Source organism: Girardinichthys multiradiatus, chromosome 17 (assembly GCF_021462225.1).
Source record: "Girardinichthys multiradiatus isolate DD_20200921_A chromosome 17, DD_fGirMul_XY1, whole genome shotgun sequence".
In the NCBI taxonomy this organism is placed as follows: domain Eukaryota; kingdom Metazoa; phylum Chordata; class Actinopteri; order Cyprinodontiformes; family Goodeidae; genus Girardinichthys; species Girardinichthys multiradiatus.
In genome coordinates, this window is record NC_061809.1 from 3,622,258 (window position 1) to 3,645,143 (window position 22,886).

The 22,886-nt window shown below is 43.1% G+C and overlaps 1 protein-coding gene across 12 annotated transcripts in view; it reads right to left on the reverse strand.

The window, feature by feature from the left end:
* Nucleotides 1–22,886, reverse strand: part of LOC124882911 (pleckstrin homology domain-containing family A member 5-like) — a 171,395-nt gene that overhangs the window by 53,729 nt on the left and 94,780 nt on the right. For all 12 annotated transcript variants that reach the window (XM_047389575.1, XM_047389580.1, XM_047389577.1 and 9 more), the window contains 5 exons: nucleotides 20,537–20,637; nucleotides 14,981–15,096; nucleotides 11,769–12,860; nucleotides 6,216–6,496; nucleotides 4,262–4,500 (listed from right to left, as the gene is read on the reverse strand). In XM_047389575.1, coding sequence (XP_047245531.1) covers nucleotides 4,262–4,500; nucleotides 6,216–6,496; nucleotides 11,769–12,860; nucleotides 14,981–15,096; nucleotides 20,537–20,637 — 1,829 coding nt within the window. The remainder of the gene's footprint in view (nucleotides 1–4,261; nucleotides 4,501–6,215; nucleotides 6,497–11,768; nucleotides 12,861–14,980; nucleotides 15,097–20,536; nucleotides 20,638–22,886) is intronic.

Consider the following 22,886-nt stretch of genomic DNA (forward strand, 5'->3'; position numbering starts at 1 on the left):
ACGGCCTCAGAGGTTGGTTAAGAGAATATTGGGGAGCAAACAGCATCATGAAGTCCAAGGAACACACCAGACAGGTCAGGGATAAAGTTGTGGAGAAGTTTAAAGCAGGCTTAGGCTATAAAAAGATTTCCCAAGCTTTGAACATCTCATAAAGCATTGTTTAATCTATCATCTGGAAATGGAAAGAGTATGGTACAACTGTAAACCTACCAAGACAAAGCAGTCCACCTAAACGTACAGGCCGAACAAGGAGAACACTGATCAGAGATGTAGCCAAGAGGCCCATGGTGACTCTGGATGAACTGCAGATCCACAGCTCAGGTGGGGAATTCTGTCCACAGGACAACTACAGGTCCTTCTCAAAAAATTAGCATATTGTGATAAAGTTCATTATTTTCCATAATGTCATGATGAAAATTTAACATTCATATATTTTAGATTCATTGCACACTAACTGAAATATTTCAGGTCTTTCATTGTCTTAATACAGATTATTTTGGCATACAGCTCATGAAAACCCAAAATTCCTATCTCACAAAATTAGCATATCATTAAAAGGGTCTCTAAACGAGCTATGAACCTAATCATCTGAATTAACGAGTTAACTCTAAACACCTGCAAAGGATTCCTGAGGCCTTTAAAACTCCCAGCCTGGTTCATCACTCAAATCCCCAATCATGGGTAAGACTGCCGACCTGACTGCTGTCCAGAAGGCCACTATTGACACCCTCAAGCAAGAGGGTAAGACACAGAAAGAAATTTCTGAACAAATAGGCTGTTCCCAGAGTGCTGTATCAAGGCACCTCAGTGGGAAGTCTGTGGGAAGGAAAAAGTGTGGCAGAAAACGCTGCACAACGAGAAGAGGTGACCGGACCCTGAGGAAGATTGTGGAGAAGGGCCGATTCCAGACCTTGAGGGACCTGCGGAAGCAGTGGACTGAGTCTGGAGTAGAAACATCCAGAGCCACCGTGCACAGGCGTGTGCAGGAAATGGGCATTCCCCAAGTCAAGCCACTTTTGAACCAGAAACAGCGGCAGAAGCGCCTGACCTGGGCTACAGAGAAGCAGCACTGGACTGTTGCTCAGTGGTCCAAAGTACTTTTTAAATGGTTTACTGACCATGGTATCACTGTGCTCAATTGGCCTGCCAACTCTCCTGACCTGAACCCCATAGAGAATCTGTGGGATATTGTGAAGAGAACGTTGAGAGACTCAAGACCCAACACTCTGGATGAGCTAAAGGCCGCTATCGAAGCATCCTGGGCCTCCATAAGACCTCAGCAGTGCCACAGGCTGATTGCCTCCATGCCACGCCGCATTGAAGCAGTCATTTCTGCAAAAGGATTCCCGACCAAGTATTGAGTGCATAACTGGATGAAATATGCTAATTTTGTGAGATAGAAATTTTGGGTTTTCATGAGCTGTATGCCAAAATCATCCGTATTAAGACAATAAAAGACCTGAAATATTTCAGTTAGTGTGCAATGAATCTAAAATATATGAATGTTAAATTTTCATCATGACATTATGGAAAATAATGAACTTTATCACAATATGCTAATTTGTTTAGAAGGACCTGTATTAGTCGTGCACAAATCTGGTATTTATGGAAAAGTGGCAAGAAGAAAGCCGTTGTTAAAAGAAAACCAAAAGAAGTCCCGTTTGCAGTTTGCCAGAAGCCATGTTTAGGACACAGCAAACACGTGGAAGAAGGTGCTTTGGTCAGACAAGACCAAAATTGTACTTTTTGTCCAAAATGCAAAACGCTATGTGTGAGAACTAACACTGCACATCTCTCTGAACACACCATCCCCACTGTCAAATATGGTGGTGGCAGCATCATGCTCTGGGGTTGCTTCTCTTCAGCAGGGAAAGGGAAGGTGGTCAGAGATGATGGGAAGATGGATGGAGCCACATAGAGGGTAATGTTGGAAGAAAAGCTGTTGGAGTCTGCAAAAGACTTGAGAATGGGGTAGAGGTTCACCTCCCAGCCGGACAACGACCCTAAGCCAGACTACAATGGAATGGTTTGAAACAAAACATATTAATGTGTTAGAATGGACCAGTCAAAGTCCTGACTTAAACCCAATCGAGAATCTGTGGCAAGATCTGAAACCTGCTGTTCACAAACGTTCTCCATCCAGTCTGACTGAGCTTGAGCTGTTTTGCAAAGAAGAATGGGCATCAATTTCAGTCACTAGATGTGCAAAGCTGGTAGAGACATACCCTAAACGACTTCCAGCTGTAGTTGCAGTAAAAGGTGGTTCCACAAAGTATTGACTCAGGGGGGCTGAATACTTTTGCACAATGCCCTTTTCAGTGTTTTATTTGTTAAAAAAAAAAGAAATCATGTATAATTTCTGTTCCACTTCACAATTATACACCACTTTGTGTTGGTCCTTCACATCAAACTCCAATAAAATATTTATGTTTGTGTCCACAAAATGCAGTTAAAAGCCTTCAGCTGATTCAAAATGCTGCAAGAGTTCCAGTTAAAATTAAAAAGAGAGATCATATTTCTCCTATTTTAGCTTCCCTTTGTTTCCCATTGGCTCCCTGTTAAATCAAGAATAGAATTTAAAATTCTCCTCCTCACATATAAAACCCTTAATGATCTAGCTCCATCATACATCAGAGATCTGATTGTTCCATATGTTCCTAACAGAGCACTTCGTTCTCAGACTGCAGGTTTACTGGTGGTTCCTAGAGTCTCTAGAAGTAGAATGGGAGGCAGATCCTTTACTTATCAGGCTCCTCTCCTGTGGAACCATCTCCCAGTTTTAGTCCATGAGACAGACACCCTGTCTACTTTTAAGGCTAGGCTTAAAACTTTCCTTTTTGATAAAGCTTATAGTTAATAGTGGCTTAGGTTATCTGGAGCTATCTCTGTAGTTATGCTGCTATAGGCTTAGGCTGCTGGAGGACATAATGACCACTTTCACCCTCTTCGCTACATTCTCACACCACTCTCCAAATTTGCATTATTTGCTGTTATTTCAGCTTTTAACTTTGTTCTCTCTTTTCTCTTCCTAGAAGCTACACCTGGCCTGACTCTGTGTCTACCTGTGACACGTTTCTGGAGAGGGGCATCGTCCAAGCTTCAGCTGGCAACAACTTAATGCTCACCCTTTACCGATGATCCACATAGCCCTGTCTTTCAGTGTTTAACCCTTTCTCTCTCCTAGACATGGCTACTGACTGAGCTTCTACTGTGACTAACTCTATGTGCTCTCTTTCAGACTCTAACCTTGAAAACTGGCTCAGAGTTTATCTGTTCTTTCTTTCTAGATGAAACAACTAAAGGAGCTACATCCATTAACATTTACTTTTCCTTCCCATAGAAAGTACTCCTGGATCAGTGCTTCTGTGTTCTTTTTGTGTCTCTGCTCTGTTCTCTCAAACCCCCAGTCGGTTGTGGTCTGCTGGAGATTTTGTCCTGTTAAAAGGGAGTTTTTCCTCTCCACTGTCGCTACATGCTCATCCAGGAGGAGTGACTGCTACAGTCTCTGACTTGATGCAATCTGCTGGGTTTCCTTAGATAGAAAAACTTTTTAACCAATTTGAATACATAACTGAATCTGACTGAACTGTTCAATGGTTAGGATTAATTGGAATGTATGTACTTGACTTTGTGAAGTGCCTTGAGACAACTTGTGTTGTGAATTGGCGCTATATAAATAAACTGAATTGAATTGGTTGTAATGTGACAATATGTGGAAAAATTCAAGGGGAATGAATACTTTTACATGCCACCGTATACTTAAAAAACCTCATCACCTTCTCAGAAATTATAACTGATTCCATCAAAAGCCTTATTCTCACTTCAGTGGAATATAAATTCACAGCAACCAACAGTGGTTGTTTAGGTAATCTCCTAAAGTCCATCTGTCCATCCAGAAAATCCAAAGCCAGTTGAGATTTACACCGGTGTGTCCATCATCCTTTCCTATCGATATTCAGAGCAATAGGAAGCATGGAGCGAATCCCACCCATCCCTGTATCCCTGCCAAACTCACTCCATAATGATAGATGAATCCAATAACCTTCACAGAAAGCTGTGAAAACGGTTTAGGTTGTTTGGACACACAGGGGCAAAAAACATTTTGATCTAACATGTTGCACACTAGGCAGTAAAACTAACATGCCAAAAGCAAACACTGACATGATGTTTTAGATGTATTAAAGGATTCTGATTGGCTGACATAGGTCTCATTTCATTGTATGTTTTGCATAACTTGGCCTGGGAGGGCTTCACACCTTACCTTGCTGAGATGAGACCTCTGCTGGCGGTCCAACGTCCCATCCCCCATGAGGACAGGTGAGGACACCTCAGAGAGTGAGCTGCTGGGTTTAGGAGCAACCTGCTGGTGAGGAGGTGAGAAGGTACTGTAGAGCGCCAGGGAGCCGTGAGACGGTGAGGTGGAGATGGTGTGTGTCACAGAATGCTCTGAGATGTTTCTCATGGTCTTTGTGCTGGGCAGGGTGCCATAATGTCCCACAGCTAAAAACATGGTAACCACAAGTTAAAGGGTATTCAGAGTTTCTGACTAAATTACAAAGTGAATTTAAATCATGAAATATAAAAGACTGCGTAAAAAGGCTAATTGAGCTGAAATGTGTATTTACAAAGGTCTTATGTTTTAATGAGGAAATCAGAAATCAGGTTATCTGTGGTTTATTTAGGTGTTTGGGAGAAAGTTGTGGAGAAGTTTAAAGCAGCTGCCGATTAGTCACGAGCCATGCAGGAGACACAAACATGAAAGATAGTGCTCTGCTCAGAAGAGACCAAAATGGATCATTACTGCATACATAAAAATTCTGGAACTGCAGCTGAAGGTGACTCTCTGCAAGCATCTATTTGGGGGGGCTGAACAGAAGTGTGCATAACACTTTTAAATTCTGTTTGTAAAAAAAAAAATGAAAATTGTGAATTACAGGGGTTGGACAATGAAACTGAAACACCTGTCATTTTAGTGTGGGAGGTTTCATGGCTAAATTGGACCAGCCTGGTAGCCAGACTTCATTAATTGCACATTGCACCAGTAAGAGCAGAGTGTGAAGGTTCAATTAGCAGGGTAACAGGACAGTTTTGCTCAAAATATTGAAATGCACACAACATTATGGGTGACATACCAGAGATCAAAAGAGGACAAATTGTTGGTGCACGTCTTGCTGGCGCATCTGTGACCAAGACAGCAAGTCTTTGTGATGTATCAAGAGCCACGGTATCCAGGGTAATGTCAGCATACCACCAAGAAGGACGAACCACATCCAACAGGATTAACTGTGGACGTACGAGGAAGCTGTCTGAAAGGGATGTTCAGGTGCTAACCCGGATTGCATCCAAAAAACATAAAACCACAGCTGCCCAAATCACGGCAGAACTAAATGTGCACCTCAACTCTCCTGTTTCCACCAGAACTGTCTGTCGGGAGCTCCACAGGGTCAATATACACGGCCGGACTGCTATAGCCAAACCTTTGGTCACTCACGCCAATGCCAAACGTTGGTTTCAATGGTGCAAGGAGCGAAATCTTGGGGTGTGGACAATGTGAAACATGTATTGTTCTCTGATGAGTCCACCTTTACAGTTTTCCCCACATCCGGGAGAGTTATGGTGTGGAGAAGCCCCAAAGAAGCGTACCACCCAGACTGTTGCATGCCCAGAGTGAAGCATGGGGGTGTATCAGTGATGGTTTGGGGTGCCATATCATGGCATTCCCATGGCCCAATACTTGTGCTAGATGGGCTAGGACTACCGAAAGTGAAGTTGAACATCTCCCATGGCCTGCACAGTCACCAGATCTAAATATTATTGAGCCACTTTGGGGTGTTTTGGAGGAGCGAGTCAGGAAACGTTTTCCTCCACCAATATCACGTAGTGACCTGGCCACTATCCTGCAAGAAGAATGGCTTAAAATCCCTCTGACCTCTGTGCAGGACTTGTATATGTCATTCCCAAGACGAATTGACGCTGTATTGGCCGCAATAGGAGGCCCTACACCATACTAATAAATTATTGTGGTCTAAAACCAGGTGTTTCAGTTTCGTTGTCCAACCCCTGTATTTTCCTTTTGCTTCACAATGATGCAGTATACTTTGTGTGAGGCGGTCACATAAAATCTCAATAAAATGTAAGGAAGTTTGTGGTTGGAACTTAACAAAATGTAAAAAAGTTCGGGTGGTATGAACATTTGTCTGGGTATACATGTTTACCTGTTGGCTGGGCCAAGCTCTGCCTGGAGAAGGCCTGCCTCTGCTGCCACTCATACAGCTGCCACATGGTGTCATCTCTCATTGATTTCCACTTCTCTGCTGTGCTGATGGTGGAGACTGGGCGGAGAGCCCGGTCGTAAACAGAACCTGCTACACTGCAGATGCTTTCGGGCCTCATCATGCTGTTGCGAGGCAGTGTGCGGTAACCCTCTGGGTAGCAGGGCACCATCTGTGCCCTGTGGCTGGGCATGTTCCTGGGCAGTGTCTGGTATGAAACAACACTGAAAGAAGTGACAGAGAGAATGTATGGAAGTAATTCTTTGCTAATCTCTATAGATTAAGACTCTTTTTTTCTTTGAAATCTGGGGAGCTCAGTAGCAGTATACCTGAAATCCATGTGGGAGATGCTCAAGGGCAAACAAAGTCTCAGCTCCCACCAATGCTTTTTAAAGGATTACCTTCACTCACTGGATGTCCATGACATGTTTTTTGGCTATTTCAAGTTGGCCAGTCAGTCTTTATTTAGCACAGGAAAACATGCTGGAATGGGCCTTTTTTTTTATATATAAAGGTGACCTGTCCAGGTTTGGCCTAAACAAAGATGGTGAGAGTGAGGCTTGCATAGCCCATTTGCCCAACACTAACCAACCACATTTAGATTAGTCAGCAGACTTCTTCATGTGGATGGCATTTTAGCATTCACCTTTCAACCACTATTACACATTGTTTAAACAGAAAGCAAAGACATCTCTATGCCTTTTGCTCAGTGCCAAGCTTCAAGAACTAAGCCCCTAGCTGCTGTAAAGGATAAAGCAATGAGAGGACAAATATTGAGAACAAGCTATTGGACACTTGTAAAAAGAAACAAATCTTTGAACCTGTGAGCGTCCCCTTAACCTAGATGTGACCAAAGTCACATCAGTCTTGTGTCAGCACCTCAACAGAAATCATGGCGGTTGTGATTTAGGCTTAACGGTTAATTACCTATATGAATGAGATCAGCAGGTAAGTATAAAACATGTCAACATTTTTGGTAAATATATTTCTAATAGGAATGTTGCCATGAAATTTACACCTGATACAATCCATGCATAGAAAACAATCTAAACAGATCTGTGCATAAACTAAACTATGTGCAATAAAGTGAATTAGCACAGATAATAAATATTAAACACATGAAGAAAAGTAGCTGCAAGAAGTTATGGAAAGCCATGTAACCATGGGAATTTGCAGTCCTGCTCTCTATTAGCCGCAGTCACCTAACTGTTGGCCTATAAAAAGGTTTCTTACTACAAGCTTTCGCATAAGAAGCATCTCATGATGGGTAAAAGTATAGAGCTCCCTCAAGACTGCTACAACCTTAATGTTGCAAATTTCTGAAGGTTTCATTGAGCAGTGGTAAGGCCATCATCTGGATGTGGAAACAACATTATTTCACCAATAACCAGCCGGAACCAGCGACTCCCCGCCAGGCCCGCTGGCATGTTTGCCAGGGCCTGGGATGGCACACTCAATCAGGCCCATTACCTGCCCGCCCTGTGTGCCCAGAAAAACAGACCCGTTTGTCAAGGAGGGCTAACAGAGGGTTTCAGCCATAGCCAGATTTAGCAGGTACAGTTTTCCATTAAAAACACTAAGTAATAGTCTGTATGCACACTCATCACGCAAGACTCCACTTGTGAAGAAAAAGCATGTTGAAGCTTGTTTGAAGTGTGCAACACAGAACAACTACACAAGCCAGTGAAAAACTAGGAGAAAACAGTCTGCTTAGATGAGACCAGAATTGAACTCTTTGGATCTGATTGTATTGAGTGGAATGACACAGAACATAACCTCAAAACCAGCACACCAACAGTGAAGTTGGAGGACACATCGTGATATTTTTTAACACATGGTACCTAAACACTGCATTCAACCATAAGGATGAATGAAGAAATGTACCCGGACATTCTTGATAAGAATTTGAAGATGAAAAGAGGTTGCATTTTTCAGCCAGACAATGATTCCAACCACACAGACAAGGAAACTCACCTGGTTTACGAGGAAACTAAGCTTCTAGAATGACCCACCCAACCACCTGTCTGTAGTAAGAAGTGAAGATCAGAGAGCATAAAAAAGTCGCCCAGCATCTTCAAGCTAGTTTAGGTAGTAGAATAGATCAGAATCCCACTTGAGTAAAACATGAGCTTAGTTTGTTCATCCAGAAAGTTGTAAACAAATGCTTTTCTACTAAATGTTCCATACATTTCAATGTGTTCAATACTTACTCCACTTGATTACACATAACTTACTTTATAAGCTGACTCATTGGTTTTCATGTCTTTGTGTAATATTTGGGTTGGTCTGCTGTAAATTGCACATCAAAAGCTCAACTAGATTTTTTTTATTGAGAAAAAAGTCAAGGCATTGAATAGCCCTTCTCCCTGCTATATGCGCTTCATGAGATCAACAAGCAACAGTTTCAACATCCAAAAACACCAGCAGTCACAAACTCCCTGTGATGCAGCAGACAGTGAATCAAAGGTCTTAATCACAGTTTACAGAATATAAACCAAGCTCATTATCTGCATATGGAAACCTGGTACATCATACATGACTGATCATCAAGCTGCTTACATTAGCAGTATTTAGCTTCCCTTGAAGACAATACAATAGGCAGGCTTGAACTGATGTAACTTAATACCTAATGCATACAAAGAACACTCATAACACTTTAATTACTATAATGACCCCTAACCCTTGAAGTCGATGTATTAGAAGCAGAAAAAATGTGTAAATGTAATTCATTTAGAGATTTCATTGTGGTACAAACAGTAAATTCTAACCACGTACATAATTTCTGCATTCGTGATCTGCATGGTTCAGGACCTAACAAGAGTCTAAAGAACCTTTGGAGAGCCAAGGCTCACTTGTGCAAATAGAAAGCCAATTCTGGTCTGTCTTATTTGAGTTTCTGAAAATGTTCATACCGATTGTGACCTTAGGGCGTTTGCTGAGTATGTTACACCGGTATGGCTGCCAACACGGCAATTGGCAAAAGTGCTAAAAATGGGCCCATGAGTACATAGCTGACCCTGAGCAGACATGACACCAGGAAGAAGATAAGATGTTGATAAAAAGGGGCACTTTGATGCTTTGGAAACACTGGGTCCTGACATTTATGAAGATGTCACTTTGATGCACTCCTGAATACTTTCTGCTCTGCACTGCAACATAGCAAAAATAAATTAATACATCATAGACTCGCTCAATATATTCTTCTAAATCTTTTAACTGAATGTCTATTCTGGACCAACATCCAACTGGACTGAGGCATGTAATTTAAACTGCTTTCTCATACTCTTGTTGTAATTGCTAAGGTTTCTAAAATGTGCTAAGACAACCGAACAACCTATTGAACTATTTAATGATGTCCTCCTTATAAAGGTCATAACCCAAGTTCAAAGAAATAATGCAGTAAAAGTTTCTATTTATGTCCCGTTTTGTTTGTTTTCACAGCGACCTTTGACCACGTTGAGCACAAATTTATTTTCTTACTTTCTAACTTCATTTGTATAGAACCAAAGGCATCTGGATAGTGGGGTAAAACAACAAGCATCAGAAGATATTCCTTACATTCATCAAACCCAAAAGAATTATGCTTCTTGCATCATATCTAGTTTTTTTTTTTTTGGTCTTTTGGATAACGGTCCTCTACATGTGATTACTCATTGTATGTGACAGTACAGAATACAAAGATAAATGCTATTGACAGATTTTTAGGAGTATTTTGCCAGGAATTGCAGAATCGCAGTGATGCAGGAAGAATAATCATTTGTATTAAATATGTATTTTGAGAGTCTTTTCGCTAAATTTGCAAGGTGAGATTGTTCAATGTTTGAATGTATGTACTCGTACTCGTCATCTTCCGCTTATCCAGGACCGGGTCGCGAGGGCAGCAGGCTCAGCAGAGACACCCAGACGTCCCTCTCCCCAGACACCTCCTCCAGCTCCTCCAGGGGGAGCCCAAGGCGTTCCCAGGCCAGTCGAGAGACATAGTCCCTCCAGCGTGTCCTGGGCCGTCTCCTGGGTCTCCCCCCGGTGGGACGTGCCTGGAACACCTCCTGAGGAAGGCGTCCAGGAGGCATCCGGTATAGATGCCCGAGCCACCTCAACTGGCTCCTCTCGATGTGGAGGAGCAGCGGCTCTACTCCGAGCCCCTTCGAGATGGCCGAGCTCCTCACCCTATCTCTAAGGGAGTGCCCGGCCACCCTACGGAGGAAGCTCATTTCAGCCTCTTGCATCCGGGATCTCGTTCTTTCGGTCATGACCCAAAGTTCATGGCCATAGGTGAGGGTAGGAACGTAGACCGACCAGTAAATCGAGAGCTTCGCTTTTCAGCTCAGCTCTATCTTCACCACAATGGACCGGCACAGCGCCCCCATTACTGTGGCAGCCACACCGATCCGTCTGTCGATCTCCCGCTCCATTCTTGACTTTGCTTAGGATGTTTGAATGTATGGTTATCTAAAAAACACTTGCCTAGCTATTCTAAAAATGTTCATTTATTATTGTCCATTTGCTATCTATAATACAATCTGCACAAGAAGTTAGAACTTTAATTAAAAACCAACATTCATCAATATTCTGTTTTCAACCAAATCCTTGTGATGGCACTACGGATGTCCCAGTCAAAGCATCTTTTTGAAGAAGTAACTGACTGTGGACACATTCCAATGTGCCCCCTCCTGGGAGTAGTTGTGTATAGCACCATTTCTCTTCAAATAAAATACAGTTAGTTTAGTTTAGTTAGGTTAAACAGTCCTAAAATTAGTTTTCTAAGTCTAAGTCTTAATTATTTAAAGTCAATTAATTAGTGCAAACATGCAATGTATCAATCTGGGCACTCTGACTCAGACGGAAAATTGCTTCTAATAATCCTTTTTCCAACCATTGTCAATCGGAGCTATATAAATGTCTTGTCAATTGGCGGTATATAAATAAACTGAATAGAATTTAATTAAACTGAATGAACTATTTGCAAAAATGTCTTGCACACCCCATTAGCTTTTTTGGTAAGTCAGCAGCACAAGAAAAGTCAAGTATTCCCTTTTTCTTTAGCAATAAAGGGAAGAAAAAAAACTAATTACCACAAGCTTTCAGCAGATGGTATTTTTTTACTCCAATTTCGCAAACAGCTAAAATCTTTAAGAATGCAAAGCTATTTGCTTGGGCGGTAATTTGCATAAATATGGGTTGGCTTCCCCCTAAATCAGTGGTGCCCAAAGTCAGTCCTCAGGGGCAAGTATCCTGCAGATTTTAGTTCCTTCCCTGGCTCAACACACCTGAATCAAATGATGGTTCACTAGCAGGCTTCTGCAGAACTTTATGACATGCTGAGAAGGTAGATGGACCATTTGAACCAGCTGTGTTGGAGCAGAGACATCAACAACTGGCAGGACAACGGCCCTTGTAAACTGGAACTGGACATCCATGCCCTAAATGCATGTATAATACCTCATTTAAATATGGCCAAACTGCAGAAAAATTCTATTTAACCCTAAAAAGCCTTACTTGCATGTGTCATCATCCAGTTCTCTTGTCCGGTGAGTTCGGACCCTCGGCTCCAGCTGTATGGATTTGGTGCCATGCAGGCCACTATCTGGCTCATGGATTGGAGCTGGAGACTGCAAAGGAAGCCTGGCCACAGTCTCATCGACTTTTATCTGGCTGCAGTCCCCAGGCAGTTCCCCGGGTCTGGAGCCAGGGCTGTTGACTTGCAGAGGTTTTTGGGCGTTGAGGCTTGCCCGGTTGTGGCGTGATGCAGACACTACAGCTGCAATGGCAGCTGCCTGAGCGGGCTGCAGCTTGATGCTGCTGTTTTTATTTAGAGACCTTTCTGAACTTGGATCTCTTTGAAAGCGATACTTTTCCCCAGGACGAATTGTAGCGTATTTCTCTGCATCTGTAACAGCAGCGTATTTATTCCCCTCGCGTAGTGTGCTGTATTTCCTTACTTCCTTCAGATTGCCATATTTATCCACAATTTGTATGGTACCATATTTGTTTCCTGTGTCCTTCATGCTGCTGTACCTTTCTGTTTCCTTTAATGATAATTGTCGTTTTACTTCCTTCTGAGGAACAGAGATTTGTTCATCTTTCTGGAGAATATGTCGATCTCCAACTTTCTGCAGAGCATAATTATCTCTGTCTGTCATGAGTAGGAACTTCTCTCCATTTTTGGAAGGAGCATATTTCTCCTCTGTTGATGTCACTGTGTATTTATTATTCACTTTCTGAACAGCGTAATTCTCCATATCCTTCTGTAGCGAGTATTTCTCCCCATCCTGTCGAAGCAGGTATTGCTCCCCGTCTTTGTGGAGAAGATACCTGTCTCCATCTTTCTGAAGCTTGTAGGTAACTCCATCTTTCTTCAGAGAGTACTTTTCTCCATCTCTCTGTAGGGTGTAATACTCACGGTCCTTCTGGCTGTTTGGTTTTTCAATGTCTTTCAAACGTTTGTCATCAGCCCGTGAAAGTGAATGTTGCCGCACAGATTCTCTGTTCCGTTCATTGTTCTGGATCTCAGGCTGCGTAAAGACTGCGTGGTTCAACAGGTTATTCCACTGCTGAGGTGTCTGCTGGTCCACGTTCATCTTCTCCAGTCTGTGTTCAAAGAGCAGAGAGTTAGATTCCAAACTAAACAGGGGAAACTGTAGCAAAGATAAAATAACTTTTTTTTTTTCTTTTTAAACGTGTCCTGTCCAGCAGAGTAGCACTCAGAATTGTTGTCCGAAGCCCAACAGAATTCTTCTTTTTTTTTGCGGCACTATAGGCCTTTCCCCCCCCCCATTTTTTGATAGTAGGTAGACAGGAAAGAGGGGCAAAGAGAGGGGGAGACATTCGGCAAAGGTCTCTGGGTCCGGGACTTGAACCCGGGACACCTGCATCGAGGACTATAGCCTCTGCACATGGTCGCACATTTAACCCCTACACCACCAGCGCCACGCCTGAAGCTCAACAGATTTACTTCACAAGTGGAGCATTACATCTAATGCTATAATGCTCCACTTGATATATATAAAAAACTTTATTTAAAAACTGCTTTGGGATTATTTTAAATGCACTGGACATGGACACAGAAACAAAAGGGAAAAAAGAAGCAAGAAAGAGAGAGAGGTGTGGCAAAAAGGTAAAAGGGAGAGAATGAGAAAAGGATAAAGAAAAAGAAGGATAAAGACAATACAACATAACACCCAAAAGACTGCTTCCACAACCGCAGAAATGCATATTTAACAAAAACAATGTTAACGAAAAGCACACGGTACTAATGAATGCAGGATGTAATTAGTGGCAACCACAGCTCAATACGGAGTATATCTGTTAAAACTTGAATCCAAACACCTTTGGGTGTATGCGTGAGCGCACTTGTGTATATAAGGTTTCTCCACAAAATTATTCAATAGCGGGTGTGAGGAGCCATAGACCTGCCCCTAGGATCCGGGTCATGGAAGAGATCTGAGCCACAGCTGCTCACCAGAAGGATCACTGCCGGGACTACCGCAAGACGGGACCAACTCACCTGGTAAGCAGTCCCCGGCCAGTGGCATGCATCCGGGGCAGACAGCCCCCACCATGCCCCCGCAACCACACAAACTCACCACATCACCCCCACTGCAACGACAGCCCAGGGAGAAACACTAACCAGCTCAGCTCCACTGTCACTGCTCAGCCGATCCTATAATGCCGGCAACCACACATCTGAAAATAGGACACAACCCCCACCGCACCAGCCCTAGACACCCAACTCTGGGCTGACCAACCACCCCAGGCTCAGCATAAACCGCCAGCCGCCCCAGCCCAAGGTACAAGACGGACTACAACAACCCACCCACCCGACTGTGACCGCAGCCTGTCACCAAGCCTGGGACCAGAGCTGCGGGAGGAAGCATAGCTCCAGGAGGAAGCATAGCTCGAAAGCACCGAGCAGGCCGGCCAGCCCCTCCACTAAAGTGAAAGCTACACCCACCCCAGCATTCGAACAACTCCCAGAATGCATAAGACATAAGACACCCAGGTTGACTTAGCCCCACCTTCTCCCACAGACATGCACTGGCCCAAAACCCCGGCGACATACTTGCCAGGACACCTGCCACCCCAGGCCGACCCAGGACCCCAACCTGGGAGCGACATGCCCTGGGAACCCCGAACCCACCTCAGACCTACTCAGGGGCAGGACAGCCACCAGGCCAGTAACCTATATCAGCCGGCACAGAACACCCAAAAGCATTGCATGCAGCCACAAAATTTCATCCCCGAGGGCCACCAAAGCCCCACCCCGGTGGGGGCCACAGCCCCAGGCACAGTACTCCCTGGCTACTCAAACCCAGGGAAACCCCAGATGACATTCTAATTTACAGAGATGCAGGTGTGATGCTGTGTCACGACAGTTTGGGTAGGCAGTCAGTTTTAGGAGATTTCATTATTAATTAGTATTAATTCATATAATTATTTGAGCTTTAAAAAATATATGATAGCAAAAATTTCAAAGATGTTTTTAGATATAAAGAAAAGAGGATGTGATGGCTATTGTGCAGTTGGTCAACTTGTGGGGCAAACTCTTTAGAGTGATACCCAGCAGGCTTTACTGGTTCCACCATCATAGCACTGTGACACTGTGGTCTTTTATCTATGAGTCTACATCACTTATTATGTCACTGTCTTTGCTTGATGACTTTCGTGATCATTTTCCAAGCATAAAGCAAGTTTGTATGTTGAGTACCAACCTTTTGACTGGTTCGGTGTGGACAAGTGCAGCATCTGTCATGACTTTCATCCAGGATTCCATTTCCTTTGCTGTGTCTGTGCAGAAGTAATACGTTCGCATATTGGAGTGAGTGGCCTGAGAGTGGTGGAGAAAGCAAAAGTTGCATGTTATAAGCAGAAACCTTAAGGCAATATTAACTGAAAAGCGTTTCTGTGCTTTTTTCATCTCACGAGCTGTTCAGATGAGTATAAGGAGCATGTGTGTGTTTTTAGCATCTAATATTTTCATGTTCGGGCATTCAAAACATCTTCCGTCTGTACAATAAAACTAAAAATGATTCTCAAGACACTATACATAATTCACTTCCAGAATTCTAAAAGCATTAAAGGTTTTCATGATTTAGAATATCAAACAAAGTGGAAAATAAAACAAATAAGGAAAAGAAAGACAAAAGAGACAAGAGGAAAATAAAATATATATACATATACACACATCTATCTATCTATCTATCTATCTATCTATCTATCTATCTATCTATCTATCTATCTATCTATCTATCTATCTATCTATCTATCTATCTATCTATCTATCTATCTATCTATCTATCTTATACACTGCTCAAAAAAAAATAAAGGGAACACTCAAATAACACATCCTAGATCTGAATGAATGAAATATTCTCATTAAATACTTTGTTCTGTACAAAGTTGAATGTGCTGACAACAAAATCACACAAAAATCATCAATGGAAATCAAATTTATTAACCAATGGAGGCCTGGATTTGGAGTCACACACAAAATGAAAGTGGAAAAACACACTAGAGGCTGATCCAACTTTGATGTAATGTCCTTAAAACAAGTCAAAATGAGGCTCAGTATTGTGTGTGGCCTCCACGTGCCTGTATGACCTCCCTACAACGCCTGGGCATGCTCCAGATGAGACGGTGGAGGGTCTCCTGAGGGATCTCCTCCCAGACCTGGACTAAAGCATCCGCCAACTCCTGGACAGTCTGTGGTGCAACATGACGTTGGGTGGATGGAGCAAGACATGATGTCCCAGATGTGCTCAATCAGATTCAGGTCTGGGGAACGGGCGGGCCAGTCCATAGCTTCAATGTCTTCATCTTGCTGGAACTGCTGACACACTCCAGCCACATGAGGTCTAGCATTGTCCTGCATTAGGAAGAACCCAGGGCCAACCGCACCAGCATATGGTCTCACAAGGGGTCTGAGGATCTCATCTTGGTACCTAATGGCAGTCAGGTTACCTCTGGCCATGCAGCCCTCCAAAGAAATGCCACCCCACACCATTACTGACCCACTGCCAAACCGGTAATGCTGAAGGATGTTGCAGGCAGCAGATCGCTCTCCACGGTGTCTCCAGACTCTGTCACGTCTGTCACATGTGCTCAGTGTGAACCTGCTTTCATCTGTGAAGAACACAGGGCGCCAGTGGCGAATTTGCCAATCCTGATGTTCTCTGGCAAATGCCAGGCGTCCTGCACGGTGTTGGGCTGTGAATTCAACCCCCATTTGTGGACATCGGGCCCTAATACCATCCTCATGGAGTCGGTTTCTAACCGTTTGTGTAGACACATGCACATTTGTGGCCTGCTGGAGGTCATTTTGCAGGGCTCTGGCAGTGCTCCTCCTGTTCCTCTTTGCACAAAGGCGGAGGTAGTGGTCCTGCTGCTGGGTTGTTGCCCTCCTACGGCCTTCTCCACGTCTCCTGGTGTACTGGCCTGTCTCCTGGTAGAGCCTCCAGGCTCTGGACACTACGCTGACAGACACAGCAAACCTTCTTGCCACAGCTCGCATTGATGTGCCATCCTGGATGAGCTGCACTACCTGAGCCACTTGTGTGGGTTGTAGAGTCCGTCTCATGCTACCACGGGTGTGAAAGCACCACCAACATTCAAAAGTGACCAAAACATCAGCCAGAAAGCATCGGTACTGAGAAGTGGTCTGTGGTCCCCACCTGCAGAACCACTCCTTTATTGAGTGTTTCTTGCCAAAGATTTGCCAAAAATTTGCCCCTGTTGTCTATTCCATTTGAACAACATGTGAAATTGATTGTCAATCAGTGTTGTTTCCTAAGTGGACAGTTTGATTTCACAAAAGTTTGATTTAATTTGAGTGATATTGTGTTGTTTAAGTGTTCCCTTTATTTTTTTGAGCAGTGTGTGTATAGATATATATATATATATATACAGGTCCTTCTCAAAAAATTAGCATATTGTGATAAAGTTCATTATTTTCTATAATGTAATGATGAAAATTTAATATAAATATATTTTAGATTCATTGCACACTAACTGATATATTTCAGGTCTTTTATTGTCTTAATACGGATGATTTTGGCATACAGCTCATGAAAACCCAAAATTCCTATCTCACAAAATTAGCATATTTCATCCGACCAATAAAAGAAAAGTGTTTTTAATACAAAAAACGTCAACCTTCAAATAATCATGTACAGTTATGCACTCAATACTTGGTCGGGAATCCTTTTGCAGAAATGATTGCTTCCATGCGGCGTGGCATGGAGGCAATCAGCCTGTGGCACTGCTGAGGTCTTATGGAGGCCCAGGATGCTTCGATAGCGGCCTTTAGCTCATCCAGAGTGTTGGGTCTTGAGTCTCTCAACGTTCTCTTCACAATATTCCACAGATTCTCTATGGGGTTCAGGTCAGGAGAGTTGGCAGGCCAATTGAGCACAGTGATACCATGGTCAGTAAACCATTTACCAGTGGTTTTGGCACTGTGAGCAGGTGCCAGGTCGTGCTGAAAAATGAAATCTTCATCTCCATAAAGCTTTTCAGCAGATGGAAGCATGAAGTGCTCCAAAATCTCCTGATAGCTAGCTGCATTGACCCTGCCCTTGATAAAACACAGTGGACCAACACCAGCAGCTGACACGGCACCCCAGACCATCACTGACTGTGGGTACTTGACACTGGACTTCTGGCATTTTGGCATTTCCTTCTCCCCAGTCTACCTCCAGACTCTGGCACCTTGATTTCCGAATGACATGCAGAATTTGCTTTCATCCGAAAAAAGTACTTTGGACCACTGAGCAACAGTCCAGTGCTGCTTCTCTGTAGCCCAGGTCAGGCGCTTCTGCCGCTGTTTCTGGTTCAAAAGTGGCTTGACCTGGGGAATGCGGCACCTGTAGCCCATTTCCTGCACACGCCTGTGCACGGTGGCTATGGATGTTTCTACTCCAGACTCAGTCCACTGCTTCCGCAGGTCCCCCAAGGTCTGGAATCGGCCCTTCTCCACAATCTTCCTCAGTGTCCGGTCACCTCTTCTCGTTGTGCAGCGTTTTCTGCCACACTTTTTCCTTCCCACAGACGTCCCACTGAGGTGCCTTGATACAGCACTCTGGGAACAGCCTATTCATTCAGAAATTTCTTTCTGTGTCTTACCCTCTTGCTTGAGGGTGTCAATAGTGGCCTTCTGGACAGCAGTCAGGTCGGCAGTCTTACCCATGATTGGGGTTTTGAGTGATGAACCAGGCTGGGAGTTTTAAAGGCCTCAGGAATCTTTTGCAGGTGTTTAGAGTTAACTTGTTGATTCAGATGATTAGGTTCATAGCTCGTTTAGAGACCTTTTTAATGATATGCTAATTTTGTGAGATAGGAATTTTGGGTTTTCATGAGCTGTATGCCAAAATCATCCGTATTAAGACAATAAAAGACCTGAAATATTTCAGTTAGTGTGCAATGAATCTAAAATATATTAATATTAAATTTTCATCATTACATTATAGAAAATAATGAACTTTATCACAATATGCTAATTTTTTGAGAAGGACCTGGATATACACAGGGGTTGGACAATGAAACTGAAACACCTGGTATTAGACCACAATAATTTATTAGCATGGTGTAGGGCCTCCTTTTGCGGCCAATATAGCGTCAATTCGTCTTGGGAATGACATATACAAGTCCTGCACAGTGGTCAGAGGGATTTTAAGCCATTCTTCTTGCAGGATAGTGGCCAGGTCACTACGTGATACTGGTGGAGGAAAACGTTTCCTGACTCGCTCCTCCAAAACACCCCAAAATGGCTCAATAATATTTAGATCTGGTGACTGTGCAGGCCATGGGAGATGTTCAACTTCACTTTCATGTTCATCAAACCAATCTTTCACCAGTCTTGCTGTGTGTATTGGTGCATTGTCATCCTGATACACGGCACCGCCTTCAGGATACAATGTTTGAACCATTGGATGCACATGGTCATCAAGAATGGTTCGGTAGTCCTTGGCAGTGACGCGCCCATCTAGCACAAGTATTGGACAAAGGGAATGCCATGATATGGCAGCCCAAACCATCACTAATCCACCCCCATGCTTCACTCTGGGCATGCAACAGTCTGGGTGGTACGCTTCTTTGGGGCTTCTCCACACCGTAACTCTCCCGGATGTGGGGAAAACAGTAAAGGTGGACTCATCAGAGAACAATACATGTTTCACATTGTCCACAGCCCAAGATTTGCGGTCCTTGCACCATTAAAACCGACGTTTGGCATTGGCATTAATGACCAAAGGTTTGGCTATAGCAGCCCGGCCGTGTATATTGACCCTGTGGAGCTCCCGACGGACAGTTTTGGTGGAAACAGGAGAGTTGAGGTGCACATTTAATTCTGCCGTGATTTGGGCAGCCGTGGTTTTATGTTTTTTGGATACAATCCGGGTTAGCACCAGAACATCCCTTTCAGACAGCTTCCTCTTGCGTCCACAGTTAATCCTGTTGGATGTGGTTCGTCCTTCTTGGTGGTATGCTGACATTACCCTGAATACCGTGGCTCTTGATACATCACAAAGACTTGCTGTCTTGGTCACAGATGCGCCAGCAAGACGTGCACCAACAATTTGTCCTCTTTTGAACTCTGGTATGTCACCCATAATGTTGTGTGCATTTCAATATTTTGAGCAAAACTGTGCTCTTACCCTGCTAACTGAACCTTCACACTCTGCTCTTACTGGTGCAATGTGCAATCAATGAAGACTGGCTACCAGGCTGGTCCAATTTAGCCATGAAACCTCCCACACTAAAATGACAGGTGTTTCAGTTTCATTGTCAAAACCCCTGTCATTCACGATTTTCATTTTTGTTTTTACAAACAGAATTTAAAAGTGTTATGCACACTTCTGTTCAGCCCCCCCAAATAGATGCTTGCAGAGAGTCACCTTCAGCTGCAGTTCCAGAATTTTTATGTATGCAGTAATGATCCATTTTGGTCTCTTCTGAGCAGAGCACTATCTTTCATGTTTGTGTCTCCTGCATGGCTCGTGGCTAATCAGCAGCTGCTTTAAACTTCTCCACAACTTTCTCCCAAACACCTAAATAAACCACAGATAACCTGATTTCTGATTTCCTCATTAAAACATTAAAACAAGACCATGTATAATTTTTTCTACAATTCTTCCCTACTTTATGTTGGTCTGTCATGTAAAATCCAGATAAAATAGTGTGGTGGGAATGTGACAAAATGTTAAAAAAAAGTGGTGTAAATACCTGTTTAATGTGCATTAAGAGGAGACCACACAATATTTAGAAGGGTTTACCTTGAAGGCATATTTCTTGCTGATGTGGTCGTCCACGGACAGCATGGAAATGTAAAAACTGGGCAGCAGGATACTTCCCAAAATGCTGTCCTCTTTCTCATCTGCAGAAATGATCAAGAAAAGTCTGAGACATAAGATGGCAAGACATTTCAAAATTAAGTCAGTCTCTTTAACTTAATTTCTCTGAAGTTGTCTATCATGTATGAGTTCTTAAAAGTTGATTTGGTTTTCTCAATGATTCTTTTCATTATTTCTGTGTAATATTTGCGTATGTAGACATGTAATTATTATTGAGAACTTGAGGAGTTGTAAAGATTCAGGTTCATTAAGTACTACCTGGGTTCGATTGAGTGATTATTTTTCCCACAAAAATCTACCAGCCTGGCCTCCACCCCCATCAGGGCATCAGATTTATCCTTAAGCCCCACCAACAGAAAATACTTCAAATATTGCAATGGACCCGTTGCTGATACAGCATTGGTCCAGACTACAAAGTAATCACCCTTCCCAACACCCAGAATGTGTCTGGGCTCGGTCACCTGGCAGTTTGTGGTATTCAGGTCTTAACTGGACAGAACAGAAACACAATACCTAAATTAAACATTAAATTAAACACAGCATAATATCTTATCTCACTATATTTCCATGTCAGCAGCATAGAGTTAAAACTGGAAAGATAACACACATAATATAGCATTGCTCAATGTAAAATCCTTAGCAGGAAAATCCTTTTAATGATATTATGGTCAAACACCAACTAAATCTAATGTTCTGAACCGAAATCTGGTTCTGTAAAGAAAAGTGTAGCAGTGTTAACTGAAGCAGATCCACAAAAAGAGAGCCATCTCACCATCTTATTTTATGAAGAACTACAGTGCAGAAAAAAAACATTTAGGAACTTTAATTCCCAGTCCATATCTTTCAGTTATGGGAAATTCTTAACCTTAAACTGTTATCTGCATCGATTTTTTCCATTCAGACTCCATGTCCGTAACCTCTCCTGGGATCCGGAACTAGCTCTCCCAGAGGTGGTCTCGCTGACAGAGGACTCCGCCTGATGTTCCCAGCAGTCCCTTACTATACGTTTGGGCCTGACAACATTGTTTAAAAGGCTGTGCTTTTCTCTATTTGGCATAGCAGATGTGGAATACTTTCTGGACACATGTCTTGTTCTGCAAACTATTCTCATCTTTGCAAGAATCATTAAATTAATGCTGTTTAAGTGGAGACAATCAATCTCTGTCTTGTTAATGAAGAGCAGTCATTTTGTTTCCATAAACAGGCAGTATCATAATTGTATGATTAACTTTATTAATTCCAAATTAACAAAGTAAGTAGACCACATTGCTGTTATAGTAACCTTTGTTTGAATGACCGGGGGTGTATGAAACCCCACTGCTTGTTGACAGCAGTCTCCCACACCCCAACTCCAATGCCGTTAAGTGTCACTATTGCATTAAAATTGATGTGCAGGACCGAGTCAAATATAGCAGCGGGGGGGCACTGTATTGATCCCCCTATCCCCACAAGGCCCGTCGTCCCACACCCCAAGACAATACTGCTGTGTGGTATTGCATATGTAAGGAAGGGGGTCTCTTCGGTGATCTTTTTCAGCAGAGAGGAACGTCTGAACATCAGACAGTTCTCTCTTGGCATTTTTTGTCAATCATTCATAGACGCCAGCTTCACTGAGATCTTGGCGAGCAGAGCAGTGGACCTCTATGGAATATACCGCTGGAGACAGTGGAGAGGGAAGAGAGCCGGCATGCTCATGAAGCTCCAACATCGCAAGTCAACTGAATGGCTTCTACTGTTGGCCCCTATACTGTGCACCTGACAGTAAAGTATGAATCGAGCTACAGCAGCACACATGCTGAGAGCTTAGATAACTGGCTTTAGTTGTTTAAATGACAGCTCTAATCATCAGTGAATCATCTCACACTGCTAATAACAGAATTATTAGAGTGTATGTAAATCCATTGCATGACTTTAACAAGATGATATTTACTGAGGCAGGGATGCTTATCGTCCTCGCCCAGAGGCAAGGAATTAAACACAGCAGCTCCAAATTCTGCTGGCATCTCTAAAGCTGACTGACGAAAGGCCCTCAGAACCATGTGATAGAACAAATAGGAGAAAGATGAAAATAAGAGAAGGTTTAGCATGCTGTTCAAGCTGAGGGTGCCTTAGCTGGCTAAACCAATAAACATCCAATTCCACCAATTGTTTGTCCTCAAAGTGGCTGCTGATTGCACTTTTGGAGCAACCAATTTGCCACTTTGCAATGATTGAAAATCTTTTTCTAAGGGTTGAGGCGAAATTAAGAATAAACAAATAGGCTTTCATGAAG